Source organism: Hippocampus comes, unplaced genomic scaffold (assembly GCF_001891065.2).
Source record: "Hippocampus comes isolate QL1 unplaced genomic scaffold, H_comes_QL1_v1.1 scaffold179, whole genome shotgun sequence".
In the NCBI taxonomy this organism is placed as follows: Eukaryota; Metazoa; Chordata; class Actinopteri; order Syngnathiformes; family Syngnathidae; genus Hippocampus; species Hippocampus comes.
This window is the reverse complement of record NW_017804805.1, coordinates 29561-49143: the sequence shown is the minus strand read 5'-3', so window position 1 is coordinate 49143 and position 19583 is coordinate 29561. Positions and strand designations below refer to the sequence as shown.

General features: G+C 40.3%; 1 protein-coding gene across 2 annotated transcripts in view; it reads left to right on the top strand.

Moving 5' to 3' along the window:
* The window catches only part of LOC109531989 (syntaxin-binding protein 1-like), a 29118-nt gene extending 18595 nt beyond the window's left edge, over positions 1–10523 (top strand). The window contains exons 10-19 of one of the 2 annotated variants that reach the window (XM_019896660.1): positions 2040–2147; positions 2345–2405; positions 2981–3046; positions 3210–3290; positions 4136–4274; positions 4733–4842; positions 7364–7465; positions 8358–8443; positions 9094–9248; positions 9765–10523. In XM_019896660.1, the coding sequence (XP_019752219.1) occupies positions 2040–2147; positions 2345–2405; positions 2981–3046; positions 3210–3290; positions 4136–4274; positions 4733–4842; positions 7364–7465; positions 8358–8443; positions 9094–9248; positions 9765–9874 (1018 nt within the window). In that variant the 3' untranslated portion in view covers positions 9875–10523. Of the gene's footprint in view, positions 1–2039; positions 2148–2344; positions 2406–2980; positions 3047–3209; positions 3291–4135; positions 4275–4732; positions 4843–7363; positions 7466–8357; positions 8444–9090; positions 9249–9764 lie in introns of both variants that reach the window. The other variant, XM_019896574.1, reaches the window with a different exon arrangement.
* The last annotated feature ends 9060 nt before the right edge of the window (positions 10524–19583 follow it).

The following is a 19583-nucleotide window of genomic DNA, read 5'->3' as shown; positions in this document are numbered from 1 at the left end:
GGACAAACCCTTTTCCTTGCTGGGACAGGCTAACTAGCGCAGGAGTTGGGCGACCTCTTTGCACAATATCCAGCTTTTCGTGGAAGGCCCGTCTTGAAAATTGTGTGGAAAGTAGTTCTGCAACCAGATCAACGTCTTCTCCTTCAACCATTTTGGGTTAAAATGCGAATGATAGCTCTAGCAGTTGCTAATCCAATCTTTTTTGTTTTTTTAATCTTTATTGAACAAGTCAGCATACAATTCTCAGGAAACAGGAAAGGCGCTAATCCAATCACCGAACGCGCTCGGCCAGTCTCGACGTAAGGCCTTCTAGCTGGCCCTAGTACGCAGACAAGTCTCAGACTCGTGATCTGATTGGCTATTGAAACCTGACTGTGCCCGTTCTTTTACAGCCGAGCAAGTTTAATTTACCTGGCAACACAAGCTAGCTGAAATATGATTGGTTAAAAACTCTACCATAATAAATAAGTTATTTATCGAGTGGCTTTCAATGTTATTTAAAATAACATTGAAAGCCACTCGACTAAGTGGAAATAATATGACGTAAAGAATACAGAGAATGATTTTGTTTACATATTTATGAAAATAAAAGAACAAATTAATGTTATTCTCAGAAAAGTAAATTTACTTTTCTGAGAATGTTTAGGCCAGCAGAGAAGGCCTTGCTGGCCCTGAGGGTCCGCCACTGCTCGTAGGGCTGTTATGAATTTTGGGAAACCATATACCGTAATTTCCGGACTATAAGCCGCAACTTTTGTCACACGCTTTCAACTCTGCGGCTTATTTCATGGAGCGGTTTATATAAAGACTTTCCTAACTGCCCCCTGTGTACCGTCTTTCTTTGTAAATATCTCATGTTACAATATGGGCACCTGCGGCTTATACACAGGTGCGGCTTATGTGTGTAGAAACTATTTTTTTCCTTTAAAAATGTAGTGGTGCGGCTTATAATCAGGTGTGGTCTATAGTCCAGAAATTACGGTAAATGTTTAATCCCCTCCACATATTACATACACAGCGCACATCAAATTGATGAAGAACTAGTTTTACAATCAGAAGTCAAGAATAATGACAATTTGAAATTTTGGTTCAGACTTTAGCAAGCATCATGGAACTTGACATGCTTCATTTGCTTTCGCGGGCCACATAAAATGGTGTGGTGGGCCAGATCTGTCCCCCTGGCCTTGAATTTGACACCTGTGCCCTAAAGGTTTGCATATTTTATCAAATCAAAAAAAGAAAAATCAACAAACCAACCACGATTAATAATTAAGAACTGCTTATCCTCACAAGGGTCACGGGCATGCTGGAGCCTATCCCAGCTTTCTTCGGGCAGTAAGCGGGGGACACCCTGAATTGGTTGCCAGCCAACATAGTGCACAGATCGACGAACAACCATTCACGTTCACAATCACACAATAGGGACAATCAAGAGTTCCATTAACCCATTTAATCCCAAATTTTTCCCAGACATTTAAAAGTCAAAATCAGGTGTCATTGGTAGCCCTTTTAAGTAATCAGTAATGAAAAATTTTAGAGCCCTGTAAATTAAATCAATGTTGTCCTTCACAAATGTGACCGGTGGGATTAAATGGGTTAACCTGCCATGCATGTTTTTTGGAATGTGGGAGAAAACCGGAGTACCCGGAGAAAACCCACGCAGGCAAGGAGAGAGGGAATTTGCAATTTTTGGGGTCACATGTACAACATTCAGCAAAATGGTTCTTTGCATTTCAAGATGTTTATTTATTTGTCAAATGCACCAGTAAAAACACAATGGTAGCAATGAGCAATTCAATTCTTATTTGAACCCCTCCCTGCGGAGGGTTGCTAACCAGGCGCGGAGTCCTGGTCTTGTGTCAGCACCCTGGTCGAGGGAATTGATTGATGATGTACCTTGTAGGAGAAACTAGAGAATTCCAATCCAGAAATACTTATGTACATGTGATACTCATGTTTTTGCTCTTTGTATTCTTTATATCCATCGTGTGTTTTTCTTTTCCAGTTACACTCATTGTGTATGTACATTTCTGTGTCAGGTTTGAGACCAGTGGAATGGGGGACACTCGGACAAAAGATGTGTTGCTGGATGAGGATGATGACTTGTGGTTGACTCTGAGACATAAACACATTGCTGAAGTTTCAACGTGAGTACTTGTGTTACATACGCCTTGTTTCGACATGGTAATGTGGAATATTTAAAAGAAACAAACACAACAGCAGACAACCTAACACTTACTACACTTGAGTGTAGTACACTTGAAGAGTGTACAGAAGGCTTACTTTTTTATGTCAAAACTGATTTTGTGACATGATTTACATTGTCTTTCTTTTGTTTGCATAGGGCTGTGACTCGCTCTCTGAAAGAATTTTCTGCCAGCAAAAAAATGAACACAGGGGAAAAGGTAGAGGAAAAACATCCACATTACTCTGAACAATCTTTTTTGTAATAAGACCGCATTGAAGAGAATGAGAAATTAGGAAATTGGTACACAATGTGGCTAGAAGAATTTCAATGCAACTTTGAAATGCCAGTGTGCCACAAATGAAATATACTTTACTGAAGGTGAAAATTTATTAAGGTCAAAAGTCACTCTCTTAACATTTATACACAACCACCTTGCTGAACAGGTTCAAACGAAATGTGTGATGCTATATTTTGTCCAATCCAGATGTAACTACATTACTTGGAAATCAAAGATGAAATATTGATCTCTTATCTTTTGATGGGAAACCTGGATTTTTTTTTTCAGAGTACGGCAAAAAAAAAAAAATATATATCTGGCTCCCTTTTCCGCAATCAGCAAAATATGCTAAATAGATATTTTCAGCAATCCAAAGTATAGTGTGGTCACAGCCGATATCGGACTCCACAGCCGTCCACATACCAACAAGGAAGAGAGAAGAGAATTTATACTTTATACTACAATTTATACAGTATTGTACTTAATCACTCATGACTGTCACCATTGTCTTTCAGACCACAATGAAGGAACTGTCCCAGATGCTGAAGAAAATGCCTCAGTATCAAAAGGAACTAAGCAAAGTAAGAACAGCAAGTGTATTCTTGTTCACAGTGTGAACATTTGTCGCTGCCTGCACATAAGAGATAAACTTTTTTTTTTAAATACATTTGAACGTGCGAATGTTTGTAACTCCTGGATATTTTCCTCAAATAGCTAAACTCATCTACTTATCTTTCTTGTTAGTATTCAACCCACCTTCACCTGGCTGAAGATTGTATGAACCGCTACCAGGGCACTGTTGACAAACTCTGCCGTGTGGAGCAGGTAATTAAAAAAACTTGAATAAAAATTTGAAACAGTCGCAGTATTGTGTGTTGTGATGAATGTGAACCGTCCTCAGAGGTGTGTAGAGTAGCCAAAAATGTTACTAAAGTAAGAGTACTCTTAGGTTATAATGATATAACGCATATATAGAGTTGAAAAAAAGTCCCCCGAATAATGACTTAAGTAAGAGTAAGGAGTCAGTGAAAAAAAATTTATTCAAGTACTAACTGATGAGTAACTTCTGATGTCATGTTATTCACTTGAAATAAAACCAAAATAAATTGCATTTTCATCAAGTCGGCGGCGTGGTGCAAGACTGGTTGGCACATCTGCCTCAGAGCACAGAGGTTCAGTGTTCGATTCTGGGGTCCGGCCTTCCTGTGTGGAGTTTGTATGTTCTGCAGAGAACAGGGAAAGATGGAAATGACTCGCTGTGGCAACCCCTGAAAAGGGACAAGCCGAAAGGAGAAGAAGAAGAAGAAGAAGAACTCTGGTTTCCTCCCACATTCCAAAAACATGCATGGCAGGCTGATTGACCACTCTAAATTTTCCCTAGTTATGAGTGTGAGCACGAATGGTTGCTTTTCTCTGTTTTGCCCGGCTGGCAAACATTTCATGGTGTACCCCGCCGACTGCCCAAAGATGGCTGGGATTGCCCAAGGGGATTGTCAGCACATTGTTTTAGGGAATACCAGGTGAGACAAAGATGGGAACACCAGATATTTCTCAAACTTTACTTCCCTCATCAATACCTCAAAATGGGCCAGTGGAGGTACACTTTATGAGAAACAAACTCCCCTAAATAACCTGACCCTTTTCTTCACCTTTCTATTCCATTCTGAAAGGATCTTGCAATGGGTACCGATGCAGAGGGCGAGAAAATAAAAGATCCCATGAGGCTTATTGTACCAATCTTACTGGATACCAATGTCAGCGTCTCTGACAAGATTCGCATCATTCTGCTTTACATCTTCCTCAAGAATGGTGAGATATGTGGATTGTTTTTATCCTTTTTGTACAATTGTCATTACTATGTTACAGAAACTGAAACTGAGACATATGTCACCCAACATACATTTTATACCTTTTGTAATGTATATTTAGTGTGCTATATTCTGTCATTAGCACAATTTGATTAAAAAAAATACACCATATAAATTGGAGACTGCTATTATTTTTGTGATGCAGCTAACTTACAAATGTAACAGGGGACGAAATAATGACTTTCACCTATGTATGTATATATTATAGAAAGTCTGGACCTCTTTTGTGATAGTAATTTCCAGATTTTCTCCTACTCACAAATACACACCACTGCATAATTGTGAAGGTTTGCACTCTTGTACAGTATATGTCAGTTATCGACTGTATATGTGTGTGTGTGTGTGTGTGTGTGTGTGTGTGTGTGTGTGTGTGTGTGTGTGTGTGTGTGTGTGTGTCAGGTGTGACCGAGGAAAACTTATGTAAGTTGCTCCAGCATGCCAACATCCCACCGGAAGACAGTGACATCATTTCCAACATGGCACACATGGGTGTGCCGATCATCTCTGAGGTATGATGTGTTCTGAAATCCTCAAGTCAAGTATGAAACCGGTGATCCTTACGTATTTTACCTCTGATACCCTTACTTGGCTACAGCAGGCATAGCTAAATATAGGCTCAACGTGTGATTAAAAACCTTGCAACAATTTAGACAGACTTAGCATGCGGTAGTTGGAGGAGCCTTCTAACAGGAAGTAAATGTAAGCAGAGGAAAATTCAGAGTCCTGTAAGCATATGTCTCAATGAAGAGATAAACACAAGAAGATAAAAAGGAATATAATCTATAATACAAGCCCCAATAACAACGAATTGCAAAAAATTAAAAAATATATATTTCAAATCTTTTTCCACCTATATTCAGTTGAATACACTTTATCGGGTTTTTTGGATCCCGCCTCCGGCCTTCCTGTGTGGAGTTTGCATGTTCTCTCCGTGCCTGTTTGGGTTTTGTCCAGGTACTCCAGTTTCCTCCCACATTCCAAAAAAAGACATGCGTGGCTGGTTGATGGAACACTCTAAATCAGGGGTGTCAAACATACGGCCCCCAAGGAGATTCGATCAGGCCCGCAGGATAATTTAAAAGTGAAAAAATGCATAAAAGAAACGGAATGAATTATTGTTAATAAGGTGCAATTCATGGAGTATCCGCTAGGGGACACACTGTTTTGATCAGAGTAGAAAACAGCAGCCTCAGCCTGTCACTGAGACAGACCCAACACAGCAGACGCTATCAAGGATATGTGAAGACTTTATTCTTTACACATTTAATAGCACTCTCCTTGGTTTGTAAGGTGTAGGCAGGGATTAAATTTAGATTTTATATGCACTTGTGTAAATGGTTTAAAAATTCCTTTCTTTATAAATCTCGTTTAATCTTAAAGGGCATTACTATATTTTTCAACACCAATTACTTGTTTTAAAGTTTTGTGCCTTTGTACAATCAGTGGAATCAGTTGCAATGCATAACGGTGAATGATAAAAGTAAATTGCACATTTGTCTAAGGAAGTCTAAGGTGCTTCATGAAATGTTTTGTAAAAGATATGTTCATGACATTTCAACATTTTCCTAATGTTCATGTGCTTCTTTAAACCAAAACAAAGGAAAGACATATTATTTGGGTTATTTATAGCAGAGTATAGTATAATTTTAATGGTCCGGCCCACTTGACATCTACCGAGGCCATATGTGCCCCACAATATGAAATGAGTTTGACACCATTGCTCTAAATTGTCCCTTGGTGTGAGTGTGAGCGCGGATGGTTGTATGTCTATGTGTGCCCTGCGATTGGCTGGCAACCAGTTCAGGGTGTCCCGTACATGCTTCCTGAAGACAGCTGGGATAGGCTCCAGCACGCCCCGCGATCCTTGTGAGGATAAGCGGATCAGAATATGGATGGATGGATGGATATGATCACATTTTGAATGTTATGGCTGCAACATGATCCAAATAAAACTAGGATAGGGCCAACAGCAGAAGAGTAAGGTTGAGGAATGCTCATCAAACACCTGTTTGGAACATCCCACAGGTGAACAGGATAAGTGGGAACAGGTGGCTGCTATGATTGGGTATAAAAATCGCTTCCCTGAATTGCTGAATCATTCACAAACCAAAATGGGGTGAAATTCACCACTTTGGGAACAACTGCATGAGAATATAGTCAAAACTGTTTAAGGATGATGTTCCTCCATGTGCAATTGCAAGAAATTCAGGGATTTCATCATCTACTGTCCATACTATCATGAAAAGATTCAGAGAAACTGGAGAAATATCTGCATGTAAGCAGCAAGGCCGAAAACCAACGTTGAATGCGTGGGGCCTTTGATCCCTCATAACCACTTCAAAAAATCATTAGAGGTTAGGACAGTTCATTGCCACATCAACAAATGCAAGTTAAAGTCTAGCATGCAAAACAAAGGCCAGAAATGACACGGGCTTCTCTGGGTCAAAGCTCATGAAATGGGCTGATTCAAAGTGGAAAAGTGTGCTATGGTTTGATGAGACCACATTTCAAACAGTTTTGGTAAATGGTTGACTTTGTCTCCAAAAAAAAAAGGACTATAGGGATTTTTATTGGCGCAAGTTCAAAAGCCAGCATATGTGATCGTATGGGTGTTTATTGTTAGCGCCCATGGCATGGGTAACTCGCACATCTGTTTGGGCACCAATAATGCTGAAAGGTACAGCAGATGCAGATTTTCTTTTTAAGGTACATCCCTGCCTGCATTTTTTCAGCAAGACAATGCCAAGCCACATTCTTCTAGAATTGGGTGAGACTATAGAATGGCCTATCAGAAATCCAGAGCTGTCTCCCATCCAAAATGTGTGGCACATTATAAAGTGCAGAATCCGAAAAGAACAAGTAAATCAGTTTGAACATGAAATATATTGTATTCAATTGAATATAGGTTGAAAAAGATTTGCAAATCATCGTCTTCTGTTTTTATTTACGTTTGACAAAACGTCCCAACCCCATTGGATTTGCGGGTGCTATTAACGATCATCCCAATAAAATAAAATGTTTCCATTGCAGGCCACTGCCAAGAAAACCAAAAAGCCTGACCGGAAGGAGCGAATTAGTGAGCATACCTACCAACTCTCAAGATGGACTCCTCTCGTCAAGGATCTCATCGAGGTGCGCTATTTAGTGCAATATGATTCTGTCCGAAACAAAAAGAGACACATTATCCATGAGGATATCTGAACCTAGTTTGATATTCTACCTAATGCTGGATTTGTACATTAACACGTTTTCCTTTATGAAAATTACAATGGGTGCCTCCATTGAGATATTGAGTCCTAGATCTAATTCAAATGCAAATGACAATGCACTTCGTTTCCATTGACTATTTATTGTAAGGAAGCAGTGGGCCCTCAGAATTTTTTTCATCGGACTGACGATGCCCCCCTCTGCTAATAGCAGTTTAGTTTACATTTTCAATTTCACAACAATTATGTTTTATTGTGTCAATATATATTTAAGGCATGAGGTGTGCCATTTATTGCAAACAAAGCCACTATTGGGGAAAATCCCTTCATGGGTTCGAGGAAAGAGTTTTAGTTCTGGCTGCCTGGGCTGCTCTGCTCTTGACTAGGGCATATCAATAATAAACCACAGGCAAAATCAGTTACTCTGTCATCAAAATGAAAATACTAATAGTGGGAGTCATAACAATAATATTTAGCCGCTCTCCATAGTAATTATCAAGTTGAGCTGTCATAATAGCCTGTTGGCATTTCTATTCAGACAAATGAAACAGAACTATCGTTAAACATGAATCAAAGTGCTTGAAATGATGACATGATGTGTAATTTAATGGAAACACGCTGAAAATGAAAAAAAACGAACATTTCTCCAGATGATGTTACTATACAGGCTAGTCATCCATTTCATGATAAAGGCCACACAGGCATAATTTGACCTGTTGGTACAGGAACAGGTCCAACAGCTGCTTTGGGTGGGGCCACCCCTCGCTTCTGGGGGGCAAAGTCAAAATGCTTACCTTGAAGAAGTTGTCTTCCTGCAGGATGCCATTGAGGATAAACTTGACGTGAAGCAATACCCATACATTTCCCAGAGACAAGCATCAGCCAAAGCCAGCGCTCCGTCAAGGTTAGTAGTTCACAGTAATCCATATTTCGTAATAGGTGATTGTAGTCCATTTGAACAAATATCTGATATGTGTCATGAATTATTATTATTTTCTGTTTCCCCATAACTGCTTTGATTGATCCCTAGAAATTGACTTAGACAAGTCAGACAACACGAAAATGTCATTGAGTCATAATCGTATTTCCTCAATGTCTGGATTTTGTCAAATTAAAGTTCATGCTTTTATTCGCTAAGAAAAAAAAGAACTCATTTTATGCAGCTTAGTATTTCATGTCATGGAATAAAAGACTGTTTATTTTGAGTTACATTTGGGTGTAGTGTGCATTTTGTCGGGTAGCAGGTCATGAATGCAAATGATGAGCGGAATTGCATCATACAAAACTTTGTTTCTGCAAGTAACTGTAAAACTGTGACAGACTGCTAATTTACGCTGATGGCTGCAAAGAGCCTTCAAGAGGAAATACTATATTTTGGCTTGAATACACAGTTCAATCTGGAGGCACTTCGTATTGGTGAAGGTTTGAATACCGACTAGGTTCAACTCTCCTGTGTATGTGTGCTGTGATTCTTTGTATGATGTCATTGATGCAGTATCAATATAAATACAAAAAATGTGTGCCGTGTTTCTTGTTTCTCTTCCCATTTAGCAGTGCCCGCTATGGTAACTGGCACAAAAACAGGGGCCCCACAGAGGTGAAGACAGGTCCGAGGGTCATTGTCTTCATTATTGGAGGCATGACCTACAGTGAGATGCGCTGTGTGTATGAGGTCACCCAAGCCAATGGCAAATGGGAGGCACTCATTGGTATGTTCTCATTTTCATCCATGTTCGTTACTTTTGGTTATGGTGTTCTTAGATGTCAAAATTCCTCAGAGTCCTCAAACAAGGACAACTTTACACCGAATAATTTCGAAAACAGTGAGATTTTTTTCCCTAAACCTTATGCTTTGAATTGTACTAAAACATTGTGTAAGTATGACAAGCATATTTCATTAAATCTACAAATAAAATAAAGGAACCGATAAATAAACCTAATTTCTCAGTTTATGGAAGAGAAGAAAAGTAAGACAAATTCCCCCCAGTGTTTGTCTCTTCTGAAGTTGTCCATTTCAAAGCAACAGATTAAACAAAGATCATAAAATTCTTTTCCATCTTGACAGACTTGACTGTGCTTCTAAAGAGCTGCAGTATGTTGTATACTCATTTACAAGGAACAATGAGCCAGTCATGCATTTTTTTACTGTACATTGTTCACTTTCATCACAGTTTTGCAGTCGACACTCAGCATTGATTTTGAGCAAAGGTGTTGGTCTCCTGCAGGTGCCACCCACATCCTGACGCCTCCCAAATACCTGAAAGAACTGCAGCACCCAGATTTCCTGGACCCCAATGCACCACCTGAGGCCACAGAGGAGCAGTCAGCACAGTGATATACGGGGGGTGAAACCCCTCTCGTTGGTGGATTGTTTTATTGACATTTCTACATGCAGCACACATCTAGTATTTATAGAAAATCAACAACGGTTATTCTTCTTCTTCTCTGGGCATACAGTAGTCTGGTACTGTAGATTCAAATGTGAGATCATCTTTCAAACAGCTAAGGGTTGATCAGAATCATCTCTATTGGCCAAATATGTAGAACACACAAGGAATTTGTCTCCGGTAGTTTAGGTTGCAGCACTAGTATTGCAAAAACAAGCAACTACCAAAAACAAGGACATAACATAAGAAAGACTTTCCGTCAGGTAAGGGTACCATTGTGCAGTAGTACCACCCAATGACAGCTGTGCGACAATGTGCATAGTCATCGAGCAGAGATAAAGTGATCAGTGGAAAAATACAATACTCTGATAGTTGTGCATTTTGAAGTGACCAGTACCACTAATTGTCGGACCACTTTAGGTGTGCAATTATACAGAAATTCCTTGAGCGCTTTAGAGTGTCTGGTGCTGTGGAATATTGATCAACGACAATTGTTCAAGTATGTAGAGAACTGGATGTACAATGATCAGTGCGGTAATACTGTTGCAGAGGGGTGTGCAAAAATGCAAAGAGGCATTACAGATTTGAATTACTGTTGAGGGTAGAAAGGGTTCCGTCAGTCGTCATCTGTACCTGTGGGTAAAAAACAAAAAAGGACGTTTCGCTTCTCTCACAGAAGCTTCGTCAGCGTTAGACAACTCTAAAGTCTCAGTGAAGACTCCGATGCGTTTAAAGCAATAAAAACTCAAATGAGTGTCACACCTAAACAAAAGGACTTATGCGTGAAGAGGCCCATTGATTTCTAAATTCCCTATCGTTGGGTCTTGATTAGGCCTATTGTTTGGGCTAGGGCTGAATAGCTACTTTCAGTTAGCCTGATCAGCATGTCTATGTCCCTTGGTGGTCAACAAGTTATTGTAAATAGGAGACAGGTTAAATCTGATACCTCCTTCACGGTTCAGAGAGGGTGAAAATGTGAACATTTTTTAACAAAAATCGCTTCCTTTACTCCCCTTTCAAACCATCTCTTTTCTGTTCCTAGGATTTTTACTTGTTCATCTTCAATTGTGTGGTTTGTTTCTTTTAAGTGTGCGTATACTGCACTTTTGTTGTCATTGTTTTTCCATTTGTGTTGATAAAGTCTTTTCTTGAGTGTTTGTTTGGTTTCTCCGATGTAATGTTCCTTGCACTCACTTTCTTGGCAACGGATGGAATAAATCAGATTACATTATAGCAAGTGCCCATCGGGTAAGTTAAAATGGGTCTTAGGGGGATCACTGGTGCGGCAGCTACTGTAACCTGCCATCCTTCGGCCTCTTCGACCCTCACCAGCATCCCGCTCGCAATTCTTGCCCAGCAGAATTCACAGTGTAGCAGCACCGATCCATCCCACTGGCAGGTACAATTGACTTGTTCGTCGCGCCCCAGGGACGAAACGTCCCACTGGGCATATATCTTAATCCTCGGTAAATATTTTATCCTGCAGGTGTAGCAAATGAAAGCGTCCAGTACCTTCGCTGGGCCTGTTTCCCCTCCGGCATGGAGGTCGAACGACTCAGTAGGGCTGTGTTCACTCCATCTCGCAGTAGCTGTGTTCACACTCCCGCAGACAACGCAGCCGACATTAGCTTGTCTCCACGAAAAGTCTTCCACAGCGTCTGATAAAAATCCCCGTCTTGCATTTTCCAAGAGCTTAAAAGCTCTTCCGGCCTTGATTCCATTCCACGTTCTCCGTGTGATGATAGCCCCCTTTACCATGGCCAACTTAATAAATGGGGGTACGGCATGTTCCATTTTAAAGATTCTTGTTTTTTGTTTTTACTCCCTGGCTAGGTTGAGTCGACTGGATAGGTTTTAGCTGCTCTACCCCTTGGACACCTCTCGTTCTGAGGCGCACTGTGTTTCTGTCTAAAACTTCTTCGACTATGTCGGACTGGTCATACTTGGACTTAACCGCTTGAGAGCCAGCGGAGTCATGTGATTTGACCCACACTGTCTGTCCTTTTTCAAGCGGGCACTTCTCCTTCTGAGGGCTGGTCTTTTCTTGTACTCTGCCTATTGCGGAAGCTACAAAGGGGCGTTGATTCAGCTCCTCTGAGGGGGATGGCCTATCTGCTCTGCTCCTCCCATTCAAGTCTCTGACCAACTCCACCAGCTTTGTGCTCCATTCTTTTCCATTTGCATTTTTCCCCAGCCAATTCTTAGCCAGGCCGATGGTTCTTTCAGCCACGCCGTTGGCTTGTGGGGTGTAAGGCGGCGAATAAATTCTTGTTATTCCCCACTTTCGACACCATGCATCCACAGCGGCGTTTTTGAAATGAGTTCCATTATCAGTACGTAGCTCTTTGGGTATTCCTAGCCACATACATCCATCTTCCAGTGTTTTTATCACACTGTTAGCATTTGCTTTTCTCACTGCTCTTAGTCCAAAATGTCCTGACATCGAGTCCACAAGCACAATAAGGTATTTCTCACCTTTTGCGCCGCTCACTCCCATGGGGCCTGCTACGTCCATGCAGACTGATGCCCATGGCACAGTGCTTTTGATAGTTAATCCTTCTGCTCGCTGTCCACGGCGTCCTGCATTGTATTTGTTGCACAATTCACAGTCCCGCAGCACAGCCCGAATTTTCCTATCAGGGATCCAAAGCTCCAGTTTCTCCAACTCTCTCTTTGTGGGCAAAGTACCTCCGTGGCCTAGCGCTTCATGTACGGCCGTGGTCACTTTGTTCACAAGCTCATCTGGGACCACTTTCCTTCCTCCAGGGTTTATATCCCAGGCGTCATTGATGTGTCGGCCCGGAACCCGGACCCACGCCTCCTTCCCGGAGACCAGGGGCGCGCCGAGGCGTCCCGGGCGGACGGCCGAGGGAGCAGGGGGGGCCGACACAAAAAGGAGGAAAAAAACTGACTTTCCTTTGTTGAACCGCAGACCGGGGGACACACCAGAAGTTTCTTTGAGCTTGATGCCGAGACCGTTCAAAAACCAAGTACAAACTTAGTCCGGAGGCCGAGGTGCAGGCTGGTCACAAACGAGCTTTATTCAATCAAAAACTCGGAGAGGTACAGATATGCACATCGGAAAACTCTGAATTCTTTCGAGGTTAAACACAGTTTTTATAACGGTATGAGGGGCCCACCCCTCCAATTTCATTGGGCCGTCTCTTGATCGTAATCAACTCTAACAGTGTCATAATGCGTTGTGTGATTCTGATTGGCTGTGGCTTTCTTCGTTGGCTAGTTTTTAATGGTATCTATAAATTACTTCATATCTTGGTTTTGAATTATAATGGTGTCACAATAGCTTCTATTTTTTAAAATATAATGGGGGCCCCTGCTGGGCCCTTGTGTGAATGCATGTGGGTTTCAAGTATTACCACGTGTCCTTTTAAAACATAAAGGGGCATGTCATTGTTATCACAATGGGGCATGCATTTATCGATCTGATGGAGACCATAGCAAATGGATTTAGCAAGTATCGTCATACATTCAGTTCTTTCTCAACACATTCTTTGACCTGTAGGTGGCTGTCAAGTGTTGCTGATTCTGTTTTTTGCTTCCTGTTTCTTTTCCCTTTACATTCTTTGGCATGTAGTTGGCTAGCAGGTTTTGCTGATTCTGCGTTTTACTTCCTGTTTTCTGGTCCATATATTTCTCTGTTTGACAACTGTATACTTGTTTTTCTGCTATCTACGCGAGGCAGCCATAGCCCTTTTCCTGCTATACCTATTCTTTGGCATGCAGTCGGTTAACTAGTGTTGTTGGTCAGCATTTTTATTTCGTTGGTCAGCAGCTGTATTTCTTGCTTCTTACGAGTGTTAGACAACCATACATCCTTTTTCCTGCTTTTTCCGAGTGACGGCCATACTCTTTATTCCTTCTGTCTATGATAAGCTACATCCGAAATCATATAATGCTAGTAAGAAGTAGACACTACATATTAATACTCATTATAATGCTAATAAGAAGTAGACACTACATATTAATACTAATTGACAGCTATTCTCTCTTTTCTCCCTTGACTACAGTTAGCTGACGTAATTCCATGAAGTTAATACAATACTAATAAAAAACAGATACCACACCCACAGGTACAGATGACGACTGACGGAACCCTTTCTACGATGGAACTTTCCTGTACGACTGAGAGCCTCCACAAGCATACTGTTTAGGGTGTCAATGGCGAGAGGGAAGAAGCTAGTTGAATGTCTCCTGGTTTTGGTGCGCATGGTTCGATAGTACTTACCCGAAGGGAGCAGCTGGAAGAGGTGGTGGGCAGGGTGTGGGGGGTCCAGTAGGATTTTCCATGCCCTTGTCTTGGTTCTTGTTGTATGCAAGTCCTCGAGAGTGGGTAGGTGATCAACTCCAGAATGTTTGAAGGTTTTCCAAAATGTTGGCCAGTGCAGACTTCAATTTGCCTGAAATGCTGTGTCAGACCCTTTAGAGAGCTGCAAAGAGCAAATGCCTGCAAACAATGGGCACTTGGTTCATATTGAAACTACAGTGTTTCTTAAAGCTGCTTCAAGCACCGAATATTTGAAACAGCTCTTAAAAAAAAAAAAAAAAAAACGCTCCCAAATTTTCAGAGATATACTATACTTTTCAACTGTGCATTGTTTTTAACAAGCGAGACAATTGGGGAAAAAATACAGTAAAAAATTGAAATATTTTAATGAGAAAAATAGATTTTTTTTTCCCTTTTTGCTTTAAAACAATGGTTTGATTCAGCTCGCCCCTCCCACCCCTGCTTTGGAACTCCAAGCAGCGAGCACCAGTGGTGCCTGATTGCTGTCTGGTCTTGTAGAGCGAACGTAGAAGTGTACTGTAGCGGGCTTTAACCAGGATATGTGTCAGGTTTATCCAATATGACACTTAGGAATAAAACACAAGGAGGAGACAGGAGACTCAATTCTGGTACCAGGAGGGAACGAGGAGAAGCGTTAGGTTTCAGTTCTCGGCACGTCACCCTAACGATCTCCCCCTTCACCCCCTCATTTATTGGGAAATCTCCTACATAGGTGTGTCCAACCTGAAGGGTGGGGGCTGTTGAAGACACACTGAACTTGTTTGACTATGTGTGTGTATGTGCGTGTAAATTACGTACATGTGTGCAATTGTTACAAAACATCACGTTGCAGCTGGTGTTGATGGCTCCATTCACTGTCCAACCTTGCTCCTGTTTGTCTTAACACTTCTCTTCCCAACCACGTCCTCGGAAAGGTGGTTACGTCCCTAAACTTCCACACAGTGCACTAAGCATTCTTGATTATAATTGTGAGTATATAAATATAATAAAAAGGATTATAAATGTGAGTACATAATGATTAATATATAATGATTAAGAAGCATTATATCTTTATTCGAAGACTAAGCGTTCTTCATTGCAGGCATAGTCAATTAATGATTGCAGGCAAAAGCGTTCTTTGCAAGCATAATCAATTTATCATTGCAGGCATAAGCTTTCTTCTTTGTGAACATAATCAATCAATCAATCAATCAATCAATCAATCAATCAATATCAAAATAACAATAATAACATTAATAATAAGCGAATGTATGATAACTAAAAATAATCAACCTATCAATATGTGACAAATTCCTTCCCTTCCACTCAACAACCAACACATTAACATTAGTAGGCTGCTTTTTGTTAGCTGCATTTACTCTTCCATCAAGTTGCTGGATCGGAGTTGTTGATATTTATTTGATGTTTCAGGATCAACTGAAATGATCACCCTTTGCTCATTTTAAAAACTTCCAAAAGACTTGAGGAACAAAGAAAACACTGAAGAGAATTTCACGTAGCGCCCCAAAGCACACAAACAGATGGTCTGCCCGCCTACACCCTCCCCTCACAGGATGATTTTTCAAATACAATATTTTATATAAGGCACTTGAAAACTTTTTTTTTTCTGTGTCAATATGTATCATAAATTGTGTTTGGTCAATGTTAAGAGCAAGACTATTTTGGGAAGATTTTCTTTATTGTGCTGTGTGTTTATTTCTTTTGTGAAATAGTTTCAATGTAGGAATGAAGTTCAATTGACACGGATTTCCTCCATCTTATCATCTGATGATTTATGCAATCACATGTCGTCTGTTGGGGAAAAAAAATACAGGTGAACAATTCTTCTTGAGGTAAATGCTCGAGTTGACATTATACTGAGAACAACAGGAACATTTGACAGTTTGAACATGAAACTGAAAAACATTTCAGTAAAATGTTATGTTGATTGAAAACCCATGTTTGGCATATTTGGCTGGACAGTGTGTATTTTCTAACACTGATACTAACCCCTGAGAAAGTTTGTGTAGGGCTTTGTTTTTGTCCACTGATATGGTGTCTCCCTTGATTTTCTCTGTGTTTGGCTGTTTCCTTGGAATACGTTTTAGTGCTTTGTGTAGTGCTTCTGATTGAATTGTCAATACTGTATGTTCATTCTTGATGTAGATACAAAAGTACCTGATGAAAAATTGAGTTGACAAAAAAATGGTGTCATAAAATGAATATTATTTTGCTGTAACATCCCTCCCATTTGATATGCATATTAAATGTGACCTGCTCTGTATGAACCGACAAAGGTTTTTAGGTGAACCGTGTGAATTAAATACTGGAAAATGTAGGCATCATTTTTGTGTGTTTTTTAAAAATTCTCTGTATTCATATTTTTAGTTAAACAAAACAAGTAAGCTTTGTTAAATACTGGAAAATGTAGGCATCATTTTTGTGTCTTTTTTTAAAATTCTCTGTATTCATATTTTATAGTTAAACAAAACAAGTAAGCTTCGACCCCAGTTATAAGCACCACTTATCAGTTGAGTCTAGAAGGAATCATCATTCATAGTAGCTGCAATGTTTTAAAATTCCTGCACAAGCATCCTCCGACGGATGGTGATGAAAAAAACTACGATGGCCAGGAAAATACAGCAAAACTGCAAGTACACAGTGCAGTTGTTGTTGGTCTTTTGTCAGCCTTGAATATTTCTTCAACCACCAGGACCATTTCTCTTCTTCACTTCTTTCTTTCCTCACATGATAAAAAACTCAAAAGGTCAAATTTTGCATCTACACAAATATAAATCTTCATCTCTTAAAGGTCATGTGTGAAGTAAACTTGGCCACCCATCTTTTGAGTCATACTTAGGGCTAAAAGTATTTCAAAACATACTTTTGTGAGGTTTTTTTTTCAACGCAACTCACCCAGGTTCATAGACCCAGAGCAATTGCTGAACAATGAAATTTTTTTTGTTTGTTTGTTTTTTCGGAAATCTCTGGCTTGTGATGTCATTTACGGCCAGTCAGCCATTGTAATGCATTGCTGATTGTCCTGTTAACGACTCTTTGCTATTGTTATCGAATTATTTGGCAAAATGCCTCGGAGCTGTGTGGGGATGCACTGTTCACATTCAAGCAAACAGTTGTTTGAGTAGCCAAAAGAACAGAATAGGGCACAGAAATGGAGCAGAAAATTGGAACAATACAGTTTTGTTCTCCCAAAGTGAATGAGTTTCATGCCGGTGGTGACGAGCATTCTTTGTCACAAGCACTGAGAAGACCTGTGTTTTCTGAACCTATTTGAACAAAAGGTAGATGTGCAAATCAATTAATAACTCCGATTGTTGTTCAATTCAAAGTATTATACACGTATATGGATATAATTCTGGACGAAAACATTCGAATCTTAACCTCCTGACTACCAGGAAAAAAAATGTTGTCCAATCACATTTATTTTGACATTCCCCAATCTATGTGAAGTAATTGGACTCCTCCAAAGAAATTTTTGAAATCCCACTACATTTTTTAAACAGGCTCAAATACACTTAAAACAACTCAAACAACACTTTAACGTGTTCATAAGAGTCTTATAATTAAAATGCCAACAGCATTTCAAGACAAAATGTAGTCGATAAAAAGTATTACTTTTCCTCTTCCCATAAAAAGTGCTTGCACTGAGGGAAGCCATTTTCTTACTTTTTCTAACCCCTACAAATTTGGTATCATTGGAAAGCACTGAATGTCCTCTTTTGAGTAGCAAAAGGAGTTAATGCGATTGGAGGCACTGGGTGGGAGATATTTAGGTTCACAAATGTCCTCTACAGAGGACAAATTTGAACTACTGGTAGTCAGGAGGATATGAGTGCATGAATGGAATTCTCTGGAATGATGATTTACAACTAACATTGCTGCCTATAAAATGCGCGGAGTGGCCGACAATGCAACAGAACTACCTCAGCAATGATTATACAGGACACCAACCCACTATGACGGTAGCTCTCAGTGCTCACGGGAGTACATGGACCAAGTAGGTAATCCCATTGTGTGCAATTTACAGCACGGCGCAGCATCATTGCAAGCAATAACGCTAGACTAATAACCGCAGCCTGTACTGTATATCTTCCCATTCTTCCAGTCCCGATGGGTCTCCTCTCCAGTCCATGTCTGGCCATTCAGGCACATTTTCTGCATCCTGAGCAACTGGCTCATACATGTATGGTCCAAAATACATCTTGCCAAGAACCTCCTCCTCCTCCTCCAACTCTTCAAACACCTGGATCCCCGCAGATACTGTAAGTTTGAAACGTCATTTTTCGAATCGATTTCTGACTGACTTTGTACACTTTCCAGAGAGAGCCCCGCTATTGTTGTCTTCAAGTGACGTCATACTTCCTGGTTTGACGCTCGTCAGGATCTCACTTCGGGGGTCCGAGGGCCGTAAGGGGCACAGGTGGCCAGCATAGGGGTTGAACACTTGTTTCCGCTTCAGCCTGCATGTCACGATCCTGTGCATGGAATGACATGTCCAGAAAGGAAGTGGAACCAGTACGTGTGTGTGATATCAACTTGAAGAAAGTGAACACGTGCAACGTCATTAAGCAGGATATCTAAAGACAGCATTGTGGTAACTCGGCATGAGTCACATAATGAAGCAAAGATGTCGAGATAATTTGCTGAAAATAGATTGCAATAGCATTGTCCAAATTCAACCAAATGTGAATAATGATACACACATATGATACAGGCACTTGTACTCAACATGTTAAATGTAGCATGTTTCAAAGGCTTTTATTCATAATTATATATTTGATTTCATATTTAGGGATAACCGACGAACACATATACTTGCTGAGATCAATTACATCAAAAGCTGCAGTTCTCACAACCATTTATTCACACGAGGACTCCACAGATAGAAACACTTCTTCACAGGCGAGCACTGTCTTCCTGAGCCAGTTACAACTTTGGATGAAGAGTCAGCATCTGATCTCACACCTGAAGAACTTTCATCGAAAGTTGATCAGACTTTGCTCTGTTGTGATGGAGGCAGCATATATATATATATATATTTATTTATGTATGCTTGTGTGTGTTTCAAAACTCATGCATCTGTAGAAGTTTTTCAATTTGGTGTTCGTTTATCAGTCTATACTGTATTTTTCTTGGAATAAATTCATTTTCAAGACAAACTATAATTCTGCTGGGTTTTACAGTTTTACCTTGCAAGTTTTGAGTGTCCACTCGATGAAACAGCTGCTGTGTAAGAAAATACAGATGGAACACAATCTGGGACTACCATGTTCCAGGGATGCTTTTCCTGTAAAATTTAAAAATTAAATTAAAGGATGTAAATTATAAATATGCAGTGATATATATATATA